General features: G+C 35.3%; 1 protein-coding gene across 1 annotated transcript in view; it reads right to left on the bottom strand.

Annotated features, from left to right (window-relative positions):
* The window catches only part of Nup160 (nuclear pore complex protein Nup160), a 31,660-nt gene that overhangs the window by 1,950 nt on the left and 11,143 nt on the right, over positions 1–18,567 (bottom strand). The window contains exons 13-24 of the mRNA XM_088231503.1: positions 17,596–17,704; positions 16,536–16,641; positions 14,043–14,210; positions 12,253–12,468; positions 11,035–11,153; positions 9,813–9,979; positions 9,563–9,658; positions 8,087–8,384; positions 6,366–6,559; positions 4,734–4,857; positions 2,580–2,762; positions 1,594–1,778 (exon numbers count right to left, since the gene is read on the bottom strand). Of these exons, the coding sequence (XP_088087629.1) occupies positions 1,594–1,778; positions 2,580–2,762; positions 4,734–4,857; positions 6,366–6,559; positions 8,087–8,384; positions 9,563–9,658; positions 9,813–9,979; positions 11,035–11,153; positions 12,253–12,468; positions 14,043–14,210; positions 16,536–16,641; positions 17,596–17,704 (1,965 nt within the window). The remainder of the gene's footprint in view (positions 1–1,593; positions 1,779–2,579; positions 2,763–4,733; positions 4,858–6,365; positions 6,560–8,086; positions 8,385–9,562; positions 9,659–9,812; positions 9,980–11,034; positions 11,154–12,252; positions 12,469–14,042; positions 14,211–16,535; positions 16,642–17,595; positions 17,705–18,567) is intronic.

Raw genomic sequence — 18,567 nt, 5'->3', positions numbered from 1 at the left:
TAAAGTAAATATATAATGAGGGCACTAGATGTAAAAAAGTCTCCACTGAAGGAGTTAATGGCGGTAAGTTGCGGGTTTTTTATTCCCAGTTCAGTAGAACTTCAGTCATCAGGAATACCAAATATCCAGAACGTCATCAAGAAAAAAAAAGTAAAGGAAATGTTATAATAACAAATAAATGCTCGTAAACGAGTTTCTTCGTCAAAGCAATTTATTATTTTTTTAAATTATATTTTTTTCATTACCTTTTACAATGGGTATACATAAATTTAAAACTATTACATAAACACAAAAAAAAATCCCACAAAGGCATGGCCCATGTGTGGGTGTACATTTTATTTTAAATTTAAATAAAGGCTACTGGAAGAACATGATAGATATCAAGAAATATTGAAAAAGTGCTAATTTTAGAACACAATTTTTTTGCCAATAATTTGAGAAAATTATGATAAAAGTATCTGCTATTGAAATTTATTTCAACAGAGAGATAAAACATTTTTGAGAAGGGAATATGGAAGTCTAGGCATTTACAGGTCTTATGACCTGCCATTGGCTAGTTAAAGTGGCTACTTTACACACCTTAAACAAACATAACGTAACATTCACCATTCTGCCCATGTTTGAACATCCACATTTCCTCAACTCTTCCATCTGTTGACTTTTGTGAAGTAAAAGAGCTGAAACCTTTATCACGTGGGTGAGAGAATGACTGGGTCATAAGCCCTGTAAATGCCTAGACTTCCATATTCCCTTCTCAAAAATGTTTTTCCTCTCTGTTGGAATAAATTTAAATATGAATAGGGAAGAAATTCAGCCAGTCTGCAAGCATTTGGACATACTCAAACGTTGTTGTATCTGCTATTCATTACAAAAATAAGCTATTTAAATCTGCTTTTTCCATCCATAATTTCAACAAAAATTCAAATAATTGAGGTTATTAGACGCAAACTTAGAAATCTCCACCAAAATGGAAAATTGGTTATTGATGTCAAAATAAACTATTCGTAATTCAAAACCGTATCTAAATCTTGCAAAAACATTGTACAATTTGACATAGCAAACTTAGCATTCTCCATTGAGTTGGTGAAGCATAATTACAAATCTCACAATTCCATTTTCATAGTTTTTCGCAAATATCTCAGTAACTCCTTCAATGGAGATTCCTAAGTTTGCTTCTGATACCCTCAATCAATCCCTATCATATTCTCCCTATGAAATGAAGAACTTTACCTTGCTGGACATGTTTAAGTGAGTTTTGATGATTCCAATTCGCTGTATTATTTCAAAAGCAATAAAAAAATTGTCTTAGAGTAAATTCTGTGTTTTCTTCCAAAACATTATCTTAATTTAATGGTCAATCCAATTATCCAGACATCTGCATATCCGTACAACGTCTGGCACTCCGGATAGTTGAAGTTTTAGTGGACCGGTCAGTTTTAAGCATTATTTATTTATTATATATATACGGCCTAAGCCAATTACAACAGTTACATGAAGAAACATAAATGCAAGAAACTGAACAAAAAGAACACGCAACTATGCAACTTTTTGAGAATAAATTAGATGGTTAGTTAAAATGTATGTAATAATTACCTGAAAGTCGGTCATGAGCCAGTGGGGCAGGAAGGCCCCCGCAGCCAGCAGGCGTCCCGCCACCGCGTGCAGCACGGACGAGCGGGACTCCCCGCAGTGCGAGCCCCCCGCCACCGCCCCCCCCACCAGCGCCTGCAGCAGGCGCCACGCCGCGCCCGACGCACTACGCTCGCCCACGCATAGCTCTGAAACATTGCGCGATAGAAGAAAGTATTTAGCTATTTATTTCAAGAAAACAACGGCCATTACAATAAAAAAACAATAATATTTAGAAATAAACTAAAATCATGGGTCAATAATTATAGCTTTCGCTTTATAATTATAGAAATCGCTCGAACCACTGTTGTGCAGCACGAACCGAAAGAGTATCGGCCCCGTATACACCGCTAATTTTTTTGGTCTTTTTTGACGCATTTTCCCTTTCGGGTAGTAAAAATGTAAAATATGGCTAATTTCTTCCTTTGAGACCTCCATACTCGACGCACGATAGTTCACGCGCACCAATCGCAATACTGTCAAAGAAGCGTTTGTAGTATACACTCACACCTTTACAATGCCGTATCGTATGATCCGATGTGACCGATAATGGCTGAGATATACTTAGTTGGAAAAAAAGGGTGCGAAATACGAAATTACTTTTTCTTCCACCTTATATTACTTAAACACAATTCCTTTAAATATCAGACTAATGTATCACCACTTTATTTGTTAAAAAAAACTATAGTAATAATAATGAAATAAAAATAAAATTTATTAAAAAACTTTATCATTAACTACAGTCTTTTCCTCTCTCAACTTGCAACAACAGAACTCTCAATTATCAAGATTTGAGAAAAAAATAAAATATTCCTATTATTTATATCATTAGGAAGAATGGTCCCTGGAAGTTTAATTGGAATCTGAAATGGTCAGATTGAAAATATAAATTTTTGTTGGTTAAGCTCATACCGAGCCGATAATACAAAAATTTGCAAAGGTAACACTACCAGCAATATCATTCTCTGTGAGCCATTTCCATGCGTCAGCGTCAGTTTCTTCAGTGAGGGAGGCGCAGGCTGAGGCCAGGGAGGCTAGAGCGGGGGCCCTGGGGGCTCCGTGGCGGGTGCGCAGCGCTAGGGCACACGTGTGGAGCCCCACTCCACTCAGTAATGAGGCCACTTCTTCAACGCCTAAAATCAATAAAGCGTTTGTTAAAATATATACGAGGGTACTACTTGCAAACCTGGCAAAATCTAAAAAAAGTGAGATATTAATTGAAACTTATTCAGAATAAATTTTTTTACAGTAATTATAACATTGTCAGTCAAAAATACGGCATTATTTGTATGAACTTGACTTTTAAATTGTCGGGTTTGTTGCAAACATGGCAACCTCTACTCGAGTATTGTAAAATTGGAATGTATAGTTTAAATTTATTATTTCACTACTGTTTCTTGACATAATCATGCTTATGTCATCACTGCTTACGTGTAAAATATTTACTGATTATAATAAAAAATTGAAGTACAAAAAAAAGTTGAAGTTAAGTATTATATCAATTTATTGCGATTTGCTCAAAATAAAGAAAGATGGATTTTGGCGGGTTTGCAAATAGTACCCTCAAACGTAGAACCGCTTATATCTTTTTAAATCCCAGTTTATTTTTCCCACATTTCAAAAAAAAAATCATCATTTATTTTATGTTTTTATCTCAGTCAATTGAGGTTTGGTAAATTGATTGTAAACATATTATATTTTTCATACAGAAAACTTAATTTTACTTGATATAAATTGAAGATAAATTTTAACTACCCATTAGAATATGGACCCTGGACAGAAAAACTTGGAAAAAATTGTAGGAGGCCCATATTCAGCAATGGAGAGAAACGGGCCAATAAGGAGGAGAAAATATACAGTTAAATACAAGAAAAAAAATATTTTAGTATAAAGTAAGTAAAAAAAAACTGCTAAAATAAGGCACAATACATTTTGTACCAAACAAGATGGACACGGGAATACAAAAAACGCACAGTAAAACATTTTTAAATAATTATTGACCTTCATGACTATCCGTGTGGAGTTGGAAGTTAAAAATAATAAGGCCCTTACTATTTTATCAAAGGTCGGAGATCTCTAACTGTTATAATATAGTAGATCTCTAACTGTTATAAGTAGTAAACAAAGAACACAACAGGAAATAATAACAAGATATTCCTCAAAAGTAAATTACTACGTACCAAAAAGTAAAATAACTTTGGCCAGGAGACATTTCTCTGTGGTAGGTCCAAGAATTTTTAATTTACTAGATCAGGTAACAAAGGAATCTGAGTCATTTTCGAAATTCAAATCTGGTTTGAGTAACTGGTTTGCTCGAACGGGAATGGATTTCTGCGATCAAATGTGGACTAACTGGTAAATGATTAATATGTATTTATAAATGTAAAATGTAATAATGTATAAAGTATCAATGATGTGTGTGAACTTAATATATATGTATGTATAAAATATAATATAAATATGTATGTGCGAATATATATGTATATATCGGGGGCTTAGGGTCATAAGGGCGAAACTACAAAAAATGCTGTTTTGTGTTAAGTACTAATCTGATATCCAAACAAAATATCCTGTTAGTGACAAAAAGATGAAACTCATCCGATAAGTAGTTACCTAGATAAATTTGTGTGAAACTACAAATGAAGCGTTTTGTTTAAAGTCAGAAGAATAAAACACCTTTTACATCATTTTGTCAATTTACTAATGTAAGCGCAAGTTAGGGTCATATAGACGAAAGCGTAGTTTCATATTTTTGTCTCTAAAACATTTTATGCTCTATTAACTGTATTTTTTATTTTCTTTATTTGCTATCCTTAAAAGACAGTATTATTTTTTGAAAACTGTTTTATCATTTATCTCAAAACTGTGTTTTTGTAGTTTCGCCCTTATGACCCTTAACCCCCGATATGTGTGTGAATGTATGGTTATGAATGCATTACAAGTGCCCCGACTCAAAGCGGATTTTCTAGCGAGTCGGAGCAAGTTCACAGACATGGGTCGTTCCTGATTGTGTCGCTATAAACTGCGTCTCTGTCATTAACAAATGTATGTATAATGTAATTAATAAATGAATAAATAATATATACTATGTATACATTAGTTACCATTTTCTGGGCAGAGTTTATCAGGCTGTGTGTTGGCAAACTTCAGCCTCGCTGTCACAAGGTGCAATTCCTTGCGGAGGTCCTCTAGTCCAACCACCACTACGCCCCGTTCTGTTTGGACAATCTGAGAGGAAAATATTATAATGTATTGTAAAGTGATAAATTAAGTTGAAATAATAATCTAACCTACCTACCATTTGAACAAAACCCAAATATAATAAAAATGTTCAATGTGGGGAAACAAACGATAATTTTGAGCAATAATAAATATATAAATAAGTGAGGGGGATTTACAGCAAAAACACCAATGTCCATGATCACTGTTTTTGGGAAGACCAACAAAACCAGCGAAGACTTTTTAAAAAAAAATTAATGTGCAATTTGTGCGTCGAAAAGTTCAATATGCACATCGAACTAAAAAGAAATAGTATATATATTTTTTAAAGGAATAACCCGCTAAGCCTCTATTTTGAGGCTCGTCAGCAGGTGGGATAGAGGGGATATGAAAGGAGGTAACGAAAAATACACTACAACACCCAGACCAATTGAGAAAAAATCTTTCTTGTTTTTTTTCATGCCACTGGCGGGAATCGAACCCGCGACGCCAGTTTCACAGTTGGCCGTCTAACCAACTGCGCCACGGCGCCTGTCTTTCGCTACTAGTTTGTTTGGTGTCCCCGACAAAAATGGATAAACAAATTATTCATTGTGTACGCAAACAATTGGTAGAATTTCATATTAAATTTGGTAATGTATCCAAAATAAAACACATTTATTGGATTTTAATTCTACTTTATTTTTTTAATATACACGAGGGTATATTGTGACATTACATCATTAAACTCAAATTATTTTTAGTATATAAGGAAACTTTGAAAATATTTAAGTTAGTTTGAAAATGTCCTAACAAGACGAAACGCGTCATAATATTCCGTCTTGTATATTTTTTTAAATTTTTTTGCACCACAACAGGCCAGGAGGCCTAATTACAGTGGTGAATTACATCACAGAGCACCCAGGCTTGAGAAAAATCACATTTAAAAAAAAAAAATTGTGTTCTCACCGGGAATCGAACCCGGAACCTTCCGTGCGTGAGTCAAGCGTCTTGACCACTACACCACGGAGGCCGCCATTTGTGTTCATTTTAGGCTGATTTTTTTACACCAATGTCTCTCGGAACGGAACCCCGGCGTACCTGTACATACATATTTTATAGCTGATAAATGAATAAATGTCGAGTGAACACTAAATCAAGTCAATGACAGGTCATAAGCCTTGTAAATACCTAAATTTCTATAGTCCCCTTTTATTCCATCTGCCTAATTGCCTAATCTGCCTGTAATTAAATTTTTTCATCTATTTATAATTTAACATGCCCCTTAATTAATTTAAAAATAAATTAAGACTTATTCTATCTGGCTGCGATACGCTCCCACTTGCTTTTTAAAAAACGCGAAATATTCACTTTTTCCTTTAAAAAAAGATATCCATACTCTCCTTATAAACAAGTTTACCATCTCTGTTAAAAATCTATAAATAGGTAAAAAAAAAATTTAAAATTTTTGGATCTGGATCCAAAACTGCAAATATTATCCGATGGTTGTTAAAGTTCGCAATCTGAAGTCTAGTCACCTCTCCCCGAATGTTGCGCTTGTCGGCCTGAATGGAGCTGTGTCCGGGGGCAACCAGGAAGGCGTGGCGGGGGGCCACCAGCCCCAGACAGTCTACGGCGGCCAACAGGCAGCGCGCGCGGAGCCCTAAGGCCTCGGCGCTCGGCCCCAGCTCGCTAGCGATGCGCCCCGCTTGTTCATACATCACTTCAGCGGCTGCGATCAAATAAGAATACCGACTTACTTCATAATAATTAATCATAAAGTGCACGCAAGTTCAACTAATAAAAAAATATGTTAAGCCAATATGCTTAAATTTGATCAACAATTTATTTATTTAATACTTTAAAAGAATACACTTTAATACATCATTGAATTAAAAATGCACTCATCACTAGGAAAACCCGTGCCAAGGAAGCGTTTTACAATATTAGTTTAGTGTGATGTAAATATTTTATTTTTTTTACACAATGAATTGTATTAGACTTTTTTTATACAAAAAATAAATGATTTTAAATACAAACATATTGTTACAAATCTCAACTAAAAAATAGGTAGCTAGGATTAAATTGGATGGATTAGAGAATTTCAACAGTCCATGCGCTCATTCAAGAAAATGTGGACATGGATGCAAGTACCCCTAAAAAGAAAAAAGAAACAATTTTATTACGAAAGACTTGTTATAATCTAACTTCTATTTTTAAAAATGAGTTTTTTTAAATATTTATTTTCATATCATTCAAACATTAAACTTCACTGTCAAATTAAAACATAATGTAAATGGGGGCTTGATTACTTAACGTCCATGCGCTCTGTAGCTGCAAGACGTGCTGTAATCTAGCTCCTATTTGTTATAATTGAAATAAATCATAATTGGAAAGGAGGAATTAGAATCCCAACCGTCCATGCGCTCAGTAGCTGCAAGACGTGCTGGGATATTTATTTATTGTACAGCGCCCTTGAGGTGATTTTCACAAAAATTGCGCTGTATAAATTATCCAACTATAATATTAATTAAAAACATCCTAGTGACTATATCCGGGTTAAGTGCATTAGTATATTTTTTTTTCTGCTTGAATTTCGAGTATTTTGATATTATGTCCCGAAAATTTTTAGATGTTTACATGTTACCGGTGAAGATATTTTAAATTTTCATACAAATATAGACATTTTCATACATAAATATCGATTTTGCGTAAGAAGATAGCGCTAGTAATTGCGGCCCAACTCTTATGGCAGCTTATTCTAACCACAACAAACCTATTGTTCAGGAAATGCTTCCGCGGGTCTAGGTTGAATCTGTTTTAATCCAGCCCGAGACTGGCCTTGAAGTCTGAATCCATTGGTGACTTATTTGCAAAGCAACGGAATATAATTTGTCAAACAGTAAAGGGGAGAATAAAAGCTGCAGAGTTCACTTCAATTACAATCGCAGTTTACGAAATTGAAAACAAAGAAAGCTACGCAATTTTTTATTGAATATGAGCGAAGCCGAAAGGAAGACCCTCGGTCTTTAAATCGGTTTTCAGGTATGTGAAGGGAGTGCCTTCACTGACCCCAAAGTCGAGCATCTTGTTTTAGTTGGAACGTGGAATCCAAATTTGGGGAGCTGTAGACTGTTGACTATTTTGTGCCTCTACCAAGTCACCCCTTTCTCGCAGTTCCTGAAACTGAGAGATCCCAGTCTCTGCACATATAGAAGCCGAATCAGGCTTCGTGGCTTGACGGAGATTGAAAACTCACCCTTCCTCATGTCCCCCCTGCGGACGTGAACGGCGTACAGGAAGTGGTAGTAGTGATTGCGCGGACGGTCCGCGGCGCGCGCGCGGCGCTCGGCGGCGCGGCGCAGCTCGGGCGGCGGAGGCGCGGCGCCCACGCGCAGCAGACGGCCCAACGCGCCTCGCGCGCCTAAAGCGGCCGCAAGACGCGCCAGGCACGCCGCACGCCGCTCGCGCGCCGGGTGCGCGCCCGCCGCGCCCAGCGCGCGCTCCCACTCGCACAGGGAGACCCACGTGTTGAACAGCAACGAGTGGAACACCGGCTGTGGATGAACAGAAGGCATATTATTCTTATTTTCATTATTTTTTTATTGGACCAAAATAACATAATGAAAACAAAATAATTAAGGGGTTAAATTGGGATCATATATCAGGCTAGGAACCCATTAATAATGGCTCAAAATTATGAAGGCATAATGCTCGTTTTACTGGTGTGAAAGATGTCGATAGCCAAAGTTATTGTGTTTAGCTACCTAACTGCTCTTTCAATCGGCATAACCTGAGGCAGGTGTGTTGCTCTCGATGCTGTCGGATATATCCATCAGGAACATCAAAAATTGATATGCTCCAAAATGGCCGAGGTCTCCACAGCGTGAGCATGAGGAATCCAGTATATAGAGCCACAAATAACTATCACACTCTTTCATGTAGAGATCCTCAGAAACCCTTGAGGGAATATCTCGCCCTTTGCAAACGACTCCATATCGCCGAAGCACGCTCAAGCCTGCTCCAGACCAATGAGTTGTACAGGCTTCTGAGTATACTGGGATTCTTGTAAACTCTGCCAGTTCGGAGAGTGAAACTGAACATCTTCGGTGAAAAGTCAATCTGTTTTCATATTGTGATGGTCCGTAAATTAATTCTCACTCTCCAAACATAGGTTTTTAAATTGCCGTGCTGCTGAGTGGAGGTCGAGTGATAATCGATATTATGCATACGTCGAGACTAAATCCTTTATTTATTAAATCAACATTCACTTTATGACACTTTTATATTAGTGGTTAACGACGAGGGAAGTGCACTCCCGAAACTATAGTTGTGTTCTTTAAATATTGATAACATAAGTAATACTAATAATAAAACTGTTGCACACAGCGTAAACTATCATTCGTTAAAAACATCAACTCTTCAAAAGAACTAATTAAATAATTGAATTTTTATAGAATTGATTTAGCAATGTTCTCTAATACAATAAAACCTAATTTTTACGTTCCTCAATTTTACATTTTCAGATAAAATATTCAACATTCCCAATTATGCCAGTTTTACAGTTACAACTTTTCTAGTTTTTTCGTTTCCTTATTTTTAAACTTTTTTATTGCTCCCTTGAAAAGCTTTAAAAGGGGGTTTTACTATAATTGCATTGCACCTATTCCCGCTCATGCAGAGCATAGTTAAATAATATTCTCAACTTTACTGGAAACAGTCAAGTATGACTTACCAGATGGGGATCATCTTTATCAGCTATTCCAATGGCTGCTTCAGCAAGACTGATGATGCATTCTGGAGCCTTGTGGAGCTCAAACAGCTTGATAACCTAATAAAAAACAAACATCAATTAGGTAAATACACAGAGTAACAACACATAACAAGACCAACTATGGGTCTCACATATCTGAGTATATTAAAAGAAACAGATAAAGAAAAAATTTAATTTAATAAAAATTTTACAGAACATGAGATGCGCTTACCTTCAAGTAATAGTTGAGCAGAGCGTGGCGGGGGGTGTGCGTGCCGGGGGGCAGCATACGCGCCAGGAAGGGCTCCGTAGTGGCTCCCTGCCCCGCCCGGAGGAAGGAGGCCAGGGCCTTCTGGGGCTCCCCGGTGTCCAATAACGACATACCCACGATGAACTCTCCTGTCAGGAGAAACAGTGACGATGCATGTAAAGGAAAAGTATTCTTTTTTCCCTTTTAACATTTAGTATAAAATTGTTTATTTCTAGCCATATCGATAAATTGTCTACATTCAATTTATCTATTGTTTTATAATATAACTTGAGTGATCGAGCAAAAGGACGGTCTCCTACAAGATGGACCGGCCAAATAATGGGGTCCTCATTAAACACTGCCCAGTACTGAGAGGAATGAAAGTGTATCATACACCTAATGCCTGATATCGATGTAGATGATTGTACTTTTTATTTGATATTTTTATTTTTTTAGAATTTAATTATTTTTTCCCCTCTCCTCCAGCATTCATAATAAATTAATGTGAAATCTGTAATTGGTCTTACTTTTTAAAAATTGTTCTTTTGTACCTTGTATTTATATAAGACTATGATTTCCTTAATAAATAAATGACGAGGCTCGCCATTGAGCAAGAGTTTTTTTCAAAAACTAATTTTTTTAAATGAAAAATATTTTTTATTATAATTTTTAAATGGAGACGATCCTAAATGTCTCGAACAAGCATCCATTCCACAAATCCTTACCCCTCCCCTACACAGCCGCTTTTATTGTTCGCGTCTGGTGCATCTCGCTACGTTGGTCAAATATGTACGTCATAAAAAATGTTCCCTAAAAGATCCAGAAAAATCATGCAATTTTTTTTTCTAAATGTAAGAACTTTTGCAAATTTTCTTTTTACCAGTCTGTTTTGTGGTTGGCTGGCAAATATTGATTTTAGCAACAAGCCCGTCAAAGTGCACTCATCAATAAATGTATTAGTTTTATTAGGATCACCTTTTGAATAGTATATCCATCATTTGTAATATGAAGTGATTAGTTTTAATCTTTTAGTTCAGAACAATGCCATTCATATCTCTTGGGGTTGCATTGACGACGCATTTTGTTAAGATAAATTATTCATCATCATCTTGCCAGGAATTGGAACATGGAGCACAGAATCCAAAAACACGAGTTAGATAATAATATTATTAAGACATACATATTTGATCGAATTTAGACATACTTGAGCACGAGTTCCATTCGCACCACGGGGCCAGCAGTCTGGCGTAACTCTGCACGAGGCGGGGGCGCCCTGCACCCGCAAGCCACTCCCCCAGAGTGAAGCCTCCGCTGGCTCCCCACCTACATAGGTCATAATATTTCATTTTTGTTTTGAAATGAAGCACTAACATTTTAAGCATGAGTCAACAAGGTATGAGATATAATTCTCTTAATTGACTTTTTTTTTAAATATTGGATGGTCACACAGAGTTATGTCTATTCAAAATTCAAAATATTTTTACATCAATTTCAAAATAAAATAAAACAGATTTTAATTTGAACATGTTAAAATTTATTGCAAAAGAGAGGAGCGAAACATTTTCGACGAAGGAATATGGAAGTTTACAGGGCTTAGGATTTGTCTAGATTTGTCAGTGGCTGGTTTAATTGGTCACTTTACATCCATCTGTTGACTTTTGTGAAGCAAAATAGCCGAAACATTTATTGACATAGGTGAAATTTATCTGGCTGAATTATTTCACTTACCAGGCAACATCTAAAAATACTAATAAATTTTTATACTTTCTTTTTACCAGTTATGTTTGAACCAGCCAATGACAATTCATAAGCCCCGTAAATGCCTCTTCCATATTCTCTTCTGAAGAATGTTTTCCCTCTGTGTTTTTTTTTCTTTTCAGACCCCTATTAGATAGGTTTTTTTAAATATTTTTATATGTGTTTGGACCCGTAGTCTTACGTGTCATGTACAAGGCTAGGGACTCAGAAAAATTTGTTATTTTTTATCTTGGATTTGATTTTTGATCACTGATTTTGGTTTATTACCTTTACGAGTCCAATCACCATTGTTGCAAGTCTAAGAACAATGCCGCGTGATAACTACTTTTAACGACTATGTGAATATCTGTTAAAGGATGTTTCATCTTTCCTGCATTCTGCTCCAAGATTATGGTGTTGTAAACTGAAAAATGGAGCACTGAAATAACAGATTTTCGATACTCTGTGAATAAATATCATCGCATGGACAATAGTCATAATTCCTTAATTTAAACTTATATAGGTAACTTCTCATAGCTCCGTGTCCGGTAAAGATTTGGGTCGTTTCGAAAGCGCTTAAGTGATGACGAAGGAAGTTTGCTGCATCAGCCAGCGTTGGGAAAAACATTTGAGTGATTTTATTAGATAGGTTTAGGTTCCCAGAAATATATATAAAAATACTTACATCAGGTGGCCCAGGCAGTGCACATAGGGCTGCAGGGCGGCGCTCCAGTGCAGGCGGGGGGGCTGTGCCGCCAGCAGGTGGCGGGCGGCGCGCCCCCCAGCCCCCCGGGCGAACCACCAGGCCACGGGGGCGGCCCTGCCCGCGCCCCCTGCGGCCGCGCCCGCCGGGCCACCCTCCCCTACGCGCAGGAGGGACAGCCTCTCCATGCCGCTCTTTCTAGAGTAAGAAATAATACACAGTTTAGTTCTGTAAATGAAAAAATTTTAAATGGAAAACAGAAAATTTATTTATTCAGGTTTCATCAATTATATCTTTCTAAACTGACAATTCAAAAAACCTTTTACAACAATTACAGAAATTATAAGCACAGCAACAAACATTTAACTTAAAATAAAATGGAAAAAAAAACTAATTAAAAGAATGACACACCAGAAAAGGACAGTAACATAGACATTTGACAATTCAGACAAAACTAAATTTTAACAAGTCCGCGGCTATTTCTGTAGCCGTCCAAACTGTGTCTCTCATTTAAGAAATGAAACTATAGCCTATGTAAAACTGAAGTAATTATAATATTGTAAGAGGAGATGTTGTGTCAAAAAAGAGTCAGCAGTGTCCCAGTATGTTAGTCAAATAAGATTTACTTGAAACCATAAATTACGGTCCAATCAGTAGTGAAATTTCTCAAAAAATAAGAAAGTTATATGTGTTCATATTTATTTATTTAAACGCCTTGTAGGCTTGTACATGTTTTACATACATACATGTATACAAATAAAGACAGATATGTATTTTACACAGAAGTAGCAAAAAATATGAATGATTTTTAGAAGAAAAAAAATAATAAAAACATCATCTTTACATATTAGTATAAAATATATGGGTATACTAAACGTATAGTACATAGATATATTGCAGTGGAAAGAACAGAAGTGCATTTTTAAATATGAAGACAGAAATGCATTTTGCACCAAAGCAGCAAAAAATTTAAATGAATAGTGGATTCTATGAGAAAAGAGTCCGTGAATGTGCTGACAGAAAAGCAAAAATAATGTCAAATAAATATGTAATAATAAGAAGTTCAGTGCTATGCGTAAAAATATGTTCTTACACGTGGTAAAAATAAGAGCATTTAATTGTACGACAAAGCTTCTCAAAAACTAATGAAACAATGAATATAAATGGTTTCATTTCATTACGTCACAAGTTTTTTAGAATCAACCAACCAATTGCAGCATTGTTTTGTGTTGCGATAGATTTACAGTTTCTGGAAACCATTTTTTTCAAGGCTGAGTGTATTTTTACACTACGGACTGCTGCTTTTATATGTCAGCAGAACTCACCGACGAGAACTTGTGACATCACAGGCGGAGTAATTTCAAAACAACAAAAACATTTTTAACAAGTTTTTTTTTTAAATCACTTAACTACCTCATTTAAAATACAATGAATGGATATTTTTTTCCAATTTTCAAAGCATGAATTTTAATTTTTTTATTATTTTCTATTTATTTTACATTTATTACAAAAATTACAAAAAAAATAATAACGTATCCCTCGCTCTATGAGGCCAAGAGCCCTGTGTTGAGTTGGGATACAACATAATGGAAAGTGGAAGCATGCATATTATAAAGAGGGTAAGAGATTTATTGCTTTTCGTTGACATAGACAAATTTAAACAATTTTTTGCCAGAGTAACAAATCTTTACGACGAGTCGCCACACCCCTCTATCATTACATACAGATTCAGCTCCCCGAGTAATTAATACAAACATATTGAGTCGACTCACAAGGCGTGATGATCAGGCGACTCGGGAAGTGTAGTCTGCGTGAGCCAGGCCAGGGAGGAGTACGCCTGGAGGCTGACGCTGGTGTGACCCGCCAGGGGCCAAAGGCTGCGGCCGGAAGCTCCACGCAGCACGCCCCCCAAGATCAGCACGTTGCAGCATATCGCGTACCTGAACACGAGCAAATAACAACACCACTTCATAAAATTGGTAAAAATCCAGAACCTGTAAATAAATATACTCAAAACATTGTTGAATGATATACTTTAATCCACAAATTTGGAATATCCAGTGACCGGTTTCATCGCTTTCGCGACATCTTCGAGACTGGTATCTTTACAGTCGTTTCAGGGTTGCTGTGTTTGCGTTATCTAAAACATTTAAGTTTGTAAGTGAAAATTCTTGATGGAAGTTCATTGTGAAGTTCACAATGAACTTCCATCAAGAATTTTCACTTACAAACTTAATTGTTGAATGAAACGGCAGCTGGCCGGTGTAGAGGAGCCAGATTGCCCGCAACTGTGGCACGCTTCTCAGCTCAATATCTGCACAGTACCTATGTGCAGTGGCGGCTGAAGAGGTTAAAAATGGGGTCATTTTTTTAACTAAATAGGTACATGTGTATTTTACAGTAATATTTACACAATTTTTTTTTTCAAATTTACAAAATACTTATCATAGCGAGTGCACTTTATCTTAGCTCATGGAGTTTCTTAAAAAGGTCTTAATAAAGTACATTTTAATCTTGTAAAAAGGGACGAGAAAATATAAACTTGTGTTAATCGTTTCCATTAAGAATTCGTCCTTTTTAAGTATAGGTATGTAAAATACATTTCACCGTATCTCTTCCAGTCTAGACCAATAGCAATGTTATATTAATATTATCAATCTTCTTCTTATCTTCCTTATTTCATATTGCTATCTTTACCGGGACAATGCCCGTGTTTGAACTAATCTTGAGGGAAATGTTCCGATGTTCGTTGATGATGGGACATTTCATCTCTTTCTTTCTCACGAGAAAATCTAGAGATAAGACATTAGCTTTGGGACAGTTACAGAAATGACCCCCGCATTCGACATAACATGAATATTTGACGGCTCACATCTATAAAAACATGAAGATTAATAGGTCCTTATATATTTGAATGAATGATTTAAAAAAATATATTATATAACCCAATTGCATTACATTATATACATTCTTTATAATGTATTTTAAGTAAATTATTTTGATTGGTGGCAAATTTTGAGGGGTCATTGACCCAGTGGACATAGGGGAAAGCCGCCACTGGCTTATTTTATTTATTTATTTATTTTATTTATTTTACATAAACGGCATAAATTGCCTTTAACATATATTGAACATAAATATGAAAAAAAAAAATTTAACATAACAAAAAATTATAAAATTGCATAACTATAACAAAAGTAACAAGTAGGTAAATACACATAAGCAACCAAAAATATTAACGAAATAAATACATAAATATGAAAAAACAAAAAAAGGAAAAACATTTTTAAATATAAAGAAAAGTTTAAGAATAATATTGCGAGAGAAAAAAAAGAAATCAGACTCAAATCAGAACAAATTAAAATCTAAATTACTTCTTACAAGAGAACAGTATAATATTTTCAATGATCGGATGGACTTGAAATTTTTTGTATTTCTCAAAATAAAGCCCAACATTTTTAATGCCTTGCTTGAAATTTCATTGACATGATATAAAAAAGACAGTTTTTCATCAAAAAATACCCCGAGATCCTTTATCACTGATACTGTAGAAAGATTGACACCGCCAATACTGTAACAAAAAATGAGCGGTTTTTTTATTCGATGAAAACGAATGATCTGACATTTTTTAGTGTTTAAGTACATTTTGCGCAAAACGACAATGAAATACCCAGTGGGAGTTTACCTCCAAATGTAAGGGAACTCTCTATAAAGATATCCAAGAGAGCATACCAAGCTCTCCTTGGTTCCACACAAAAAAATTGTCTAAGAGATTAATCTCAAACATTAGTAGACTACGAATCGGCCACTATTGCACTAATAGCCACCTTTTCAAGATTAATATTGTAGGAAGTCCATGGTGTGAATGTGGTTTGGACCATGAGACTCCAGACCATATATTCTTTGGCTGTCCAATAAGGGACAAACATAATATGTACTCCTCCTTAAAAAAATATCCTTACCCTATTAACATAGCATCACTCCTCTCCATCCTTGATCCTGAAATTATCCACCATATAGGAAGCTTCCTCTCAAAAAATATGATAAATTTTTAGTTTTATATAAAAATGTTTTTTGATTTTTATTCCTTTAAATAAATTTTAATCTTGGCAGAAATCATCCTTCTTAGGATGGATTGCCTTAATATAAAAAAATAAGTACATTTTGCTAGTATTGGGTTAAATATACCACAAAAGTTCATTTTAAACAGATCACACACTACCAAAACAGTGAATTTGCTGTTTTTGTTTAACGGTGAGATTTACCTGATTTCTGCCATCTGACGCAGAGTTTCTGTTGCAAGGGACACCCCCATATCACTGCTGAACACGCTTTCCACCTCCTCATATCCATGTTCATCATCTTCTAGTTCTAGAAATATTTTTAATCAAATATTTAAATCAGGAAATCTAAAAAAAAAACATAATAGGGTCTTTTCACATTTAGTAAAAAATATAATTTTTGCTTATTTAAAAATTATAATGATTTTGTTATTTTATTTTTCTCGTGTGACGTCGGATAAATTTTCTACAGATTTAAAATAAGCATATTTTTAATAACCTGAGACGTTTTACGCCATGTGGGACAAACAGCACGTATTACGTTACTGCTCTATACTTGTACTCAATGTTTGTTAGAAGTACACTTGGCAGGCAATAAATGTGATGTCAAAATAACATGACGCCAACTGCGAGCAGTTTTGTATGTGCTCGTTATAAAACCCAAAAATTATAAACGAAATCATTTTCTGTACATTGCACACACTACACAAGGCTACGAAAAAGAAAACCCCATGACAGTGCGGCCAAGTTCAGATTATTGGAGCTGATCGAGTCGGCAATGGCCTTCCCTGGTCGCCTATTCCGTTTGGACAACCGTCTGCCTAACATTCTATCGAGTTATATGGTCACCAATATTTTGAGTTTGTCCAAATTTTTGTAGACAACGACTGGATTCAACTCCCTGGGGAGCTGTTTATATTAACATATTACAACAGAGATGAAGAACATTTAAGAGAAGGCAATATAGAAGTCTAGGCATCTACATAAATAAAGGTTTCAGCTCTTTAACTTCACAAACATCAACAGATGAAAGAATTGAAGGAATATAGATGTTCAAATATAGGCAGAATGGTGAATGTTACAGTGTGTAAAGTGGCCACTTAAACCAGCCATTGACAGGTCATAAGCCCTGTAGATGCCTAGACTTCTATATTGCCTTCTCTTAAATGTTCTTCATCTCTGTTGTAATGTTATTATATGGTCACTATTTTTCTCCTAACCACGAACAAACGAGAATATTTTTTATAAAGAATAAAAAAAATACCTTCACAATCTAAGCGAAGAGATTTGTTAAGTGCCAGCAGTGCTTGGGGGAGATCGGAAATAGTGGACATCTTTTTGGCTAAAGCAGCAACCACGGCAGGAGGGAAAATCTGCAAGTAAAATTTTTAAAAATTAAAGAAACCTCAATAATTTTAATAAACGCAATTATTCCCAAGGATTAAAATGAAAAGAAGAAAACGTGGTAGAAAAAAAATATGTATGTATGCTAGAGGTGGTAAAAAAAATCAAAGAGTTATTTTAAAACAGTTTTTCTTCCAAAACAGCTGAAACAGGTTCACAAAAAAAATTACAGTAAAGAAAAATTAGTCAGAATATTATTAATTCACAAATTAAACTGTTTCGTGGATCTCTTTCTAAAAATAACAAGTAACAGTTTGATTTATTTTTGAGAAACTGTTTTAGCAGTTAATTGTACTGTTTTAAAGTGTTATTTTATATGAAGATAGTTTAATTTGTGAAACGGTAACTGTTAATGCTACTTCTTTTAAACAACCGAAATGCACATCTCTAATGTACCAATAATTTATTATTTTATGGAAATTGAAGATTTTTTACAGGCACATGCCATGCCTATGTAGGATTTTGTTTGGCTTATTTTAGTGTAGAAAAAATTATGAAAAACATGTTTATAAATAATGTACTTTTATCAAAAATGTTATGTACAAAAATATTTTTAAAAAACAAGTTTCTATTTAGAAATTAAATTGTATTTAAAATCTCTGTTAAATTCATTGCTACCTACCGATAATGTACTACTGTGGGAACAACCTTTTTCTCTCCGGTTCAATAACTGAACTGTCACTAAATGTACATGTGATTTTGATATTCTCAGTGCAGTCGCTAACAAGTTATTTTAGCGATCAATAAGTCATTCCAATCAACTGTGTCGTGTTTTTGTATGAATCAATAATCAAGAATCCGACAATGGCGATCTGACCACAGGATCTGATAG

The sequence above is a fragment of the Micrasema longulum genome, unplaced genomic scaffold, assembly GCF_059751315.1.
Source record: "Micrasema longulum isolate JH-2025_06_02 unplaced genomic scaffold, ASM5975131v1 h1tg000888l, whole genome shotgun sequence".
Taxonomy (NCBI): Eukaryota; Metazoa; Arthropoda; class Insecta; order Trichoptera; family Brachycentridae; genus Micrasema; species Micrasema longulum.
This window is presented reverse-complemented; position numbering and strand designations above follow the sequence as displayed.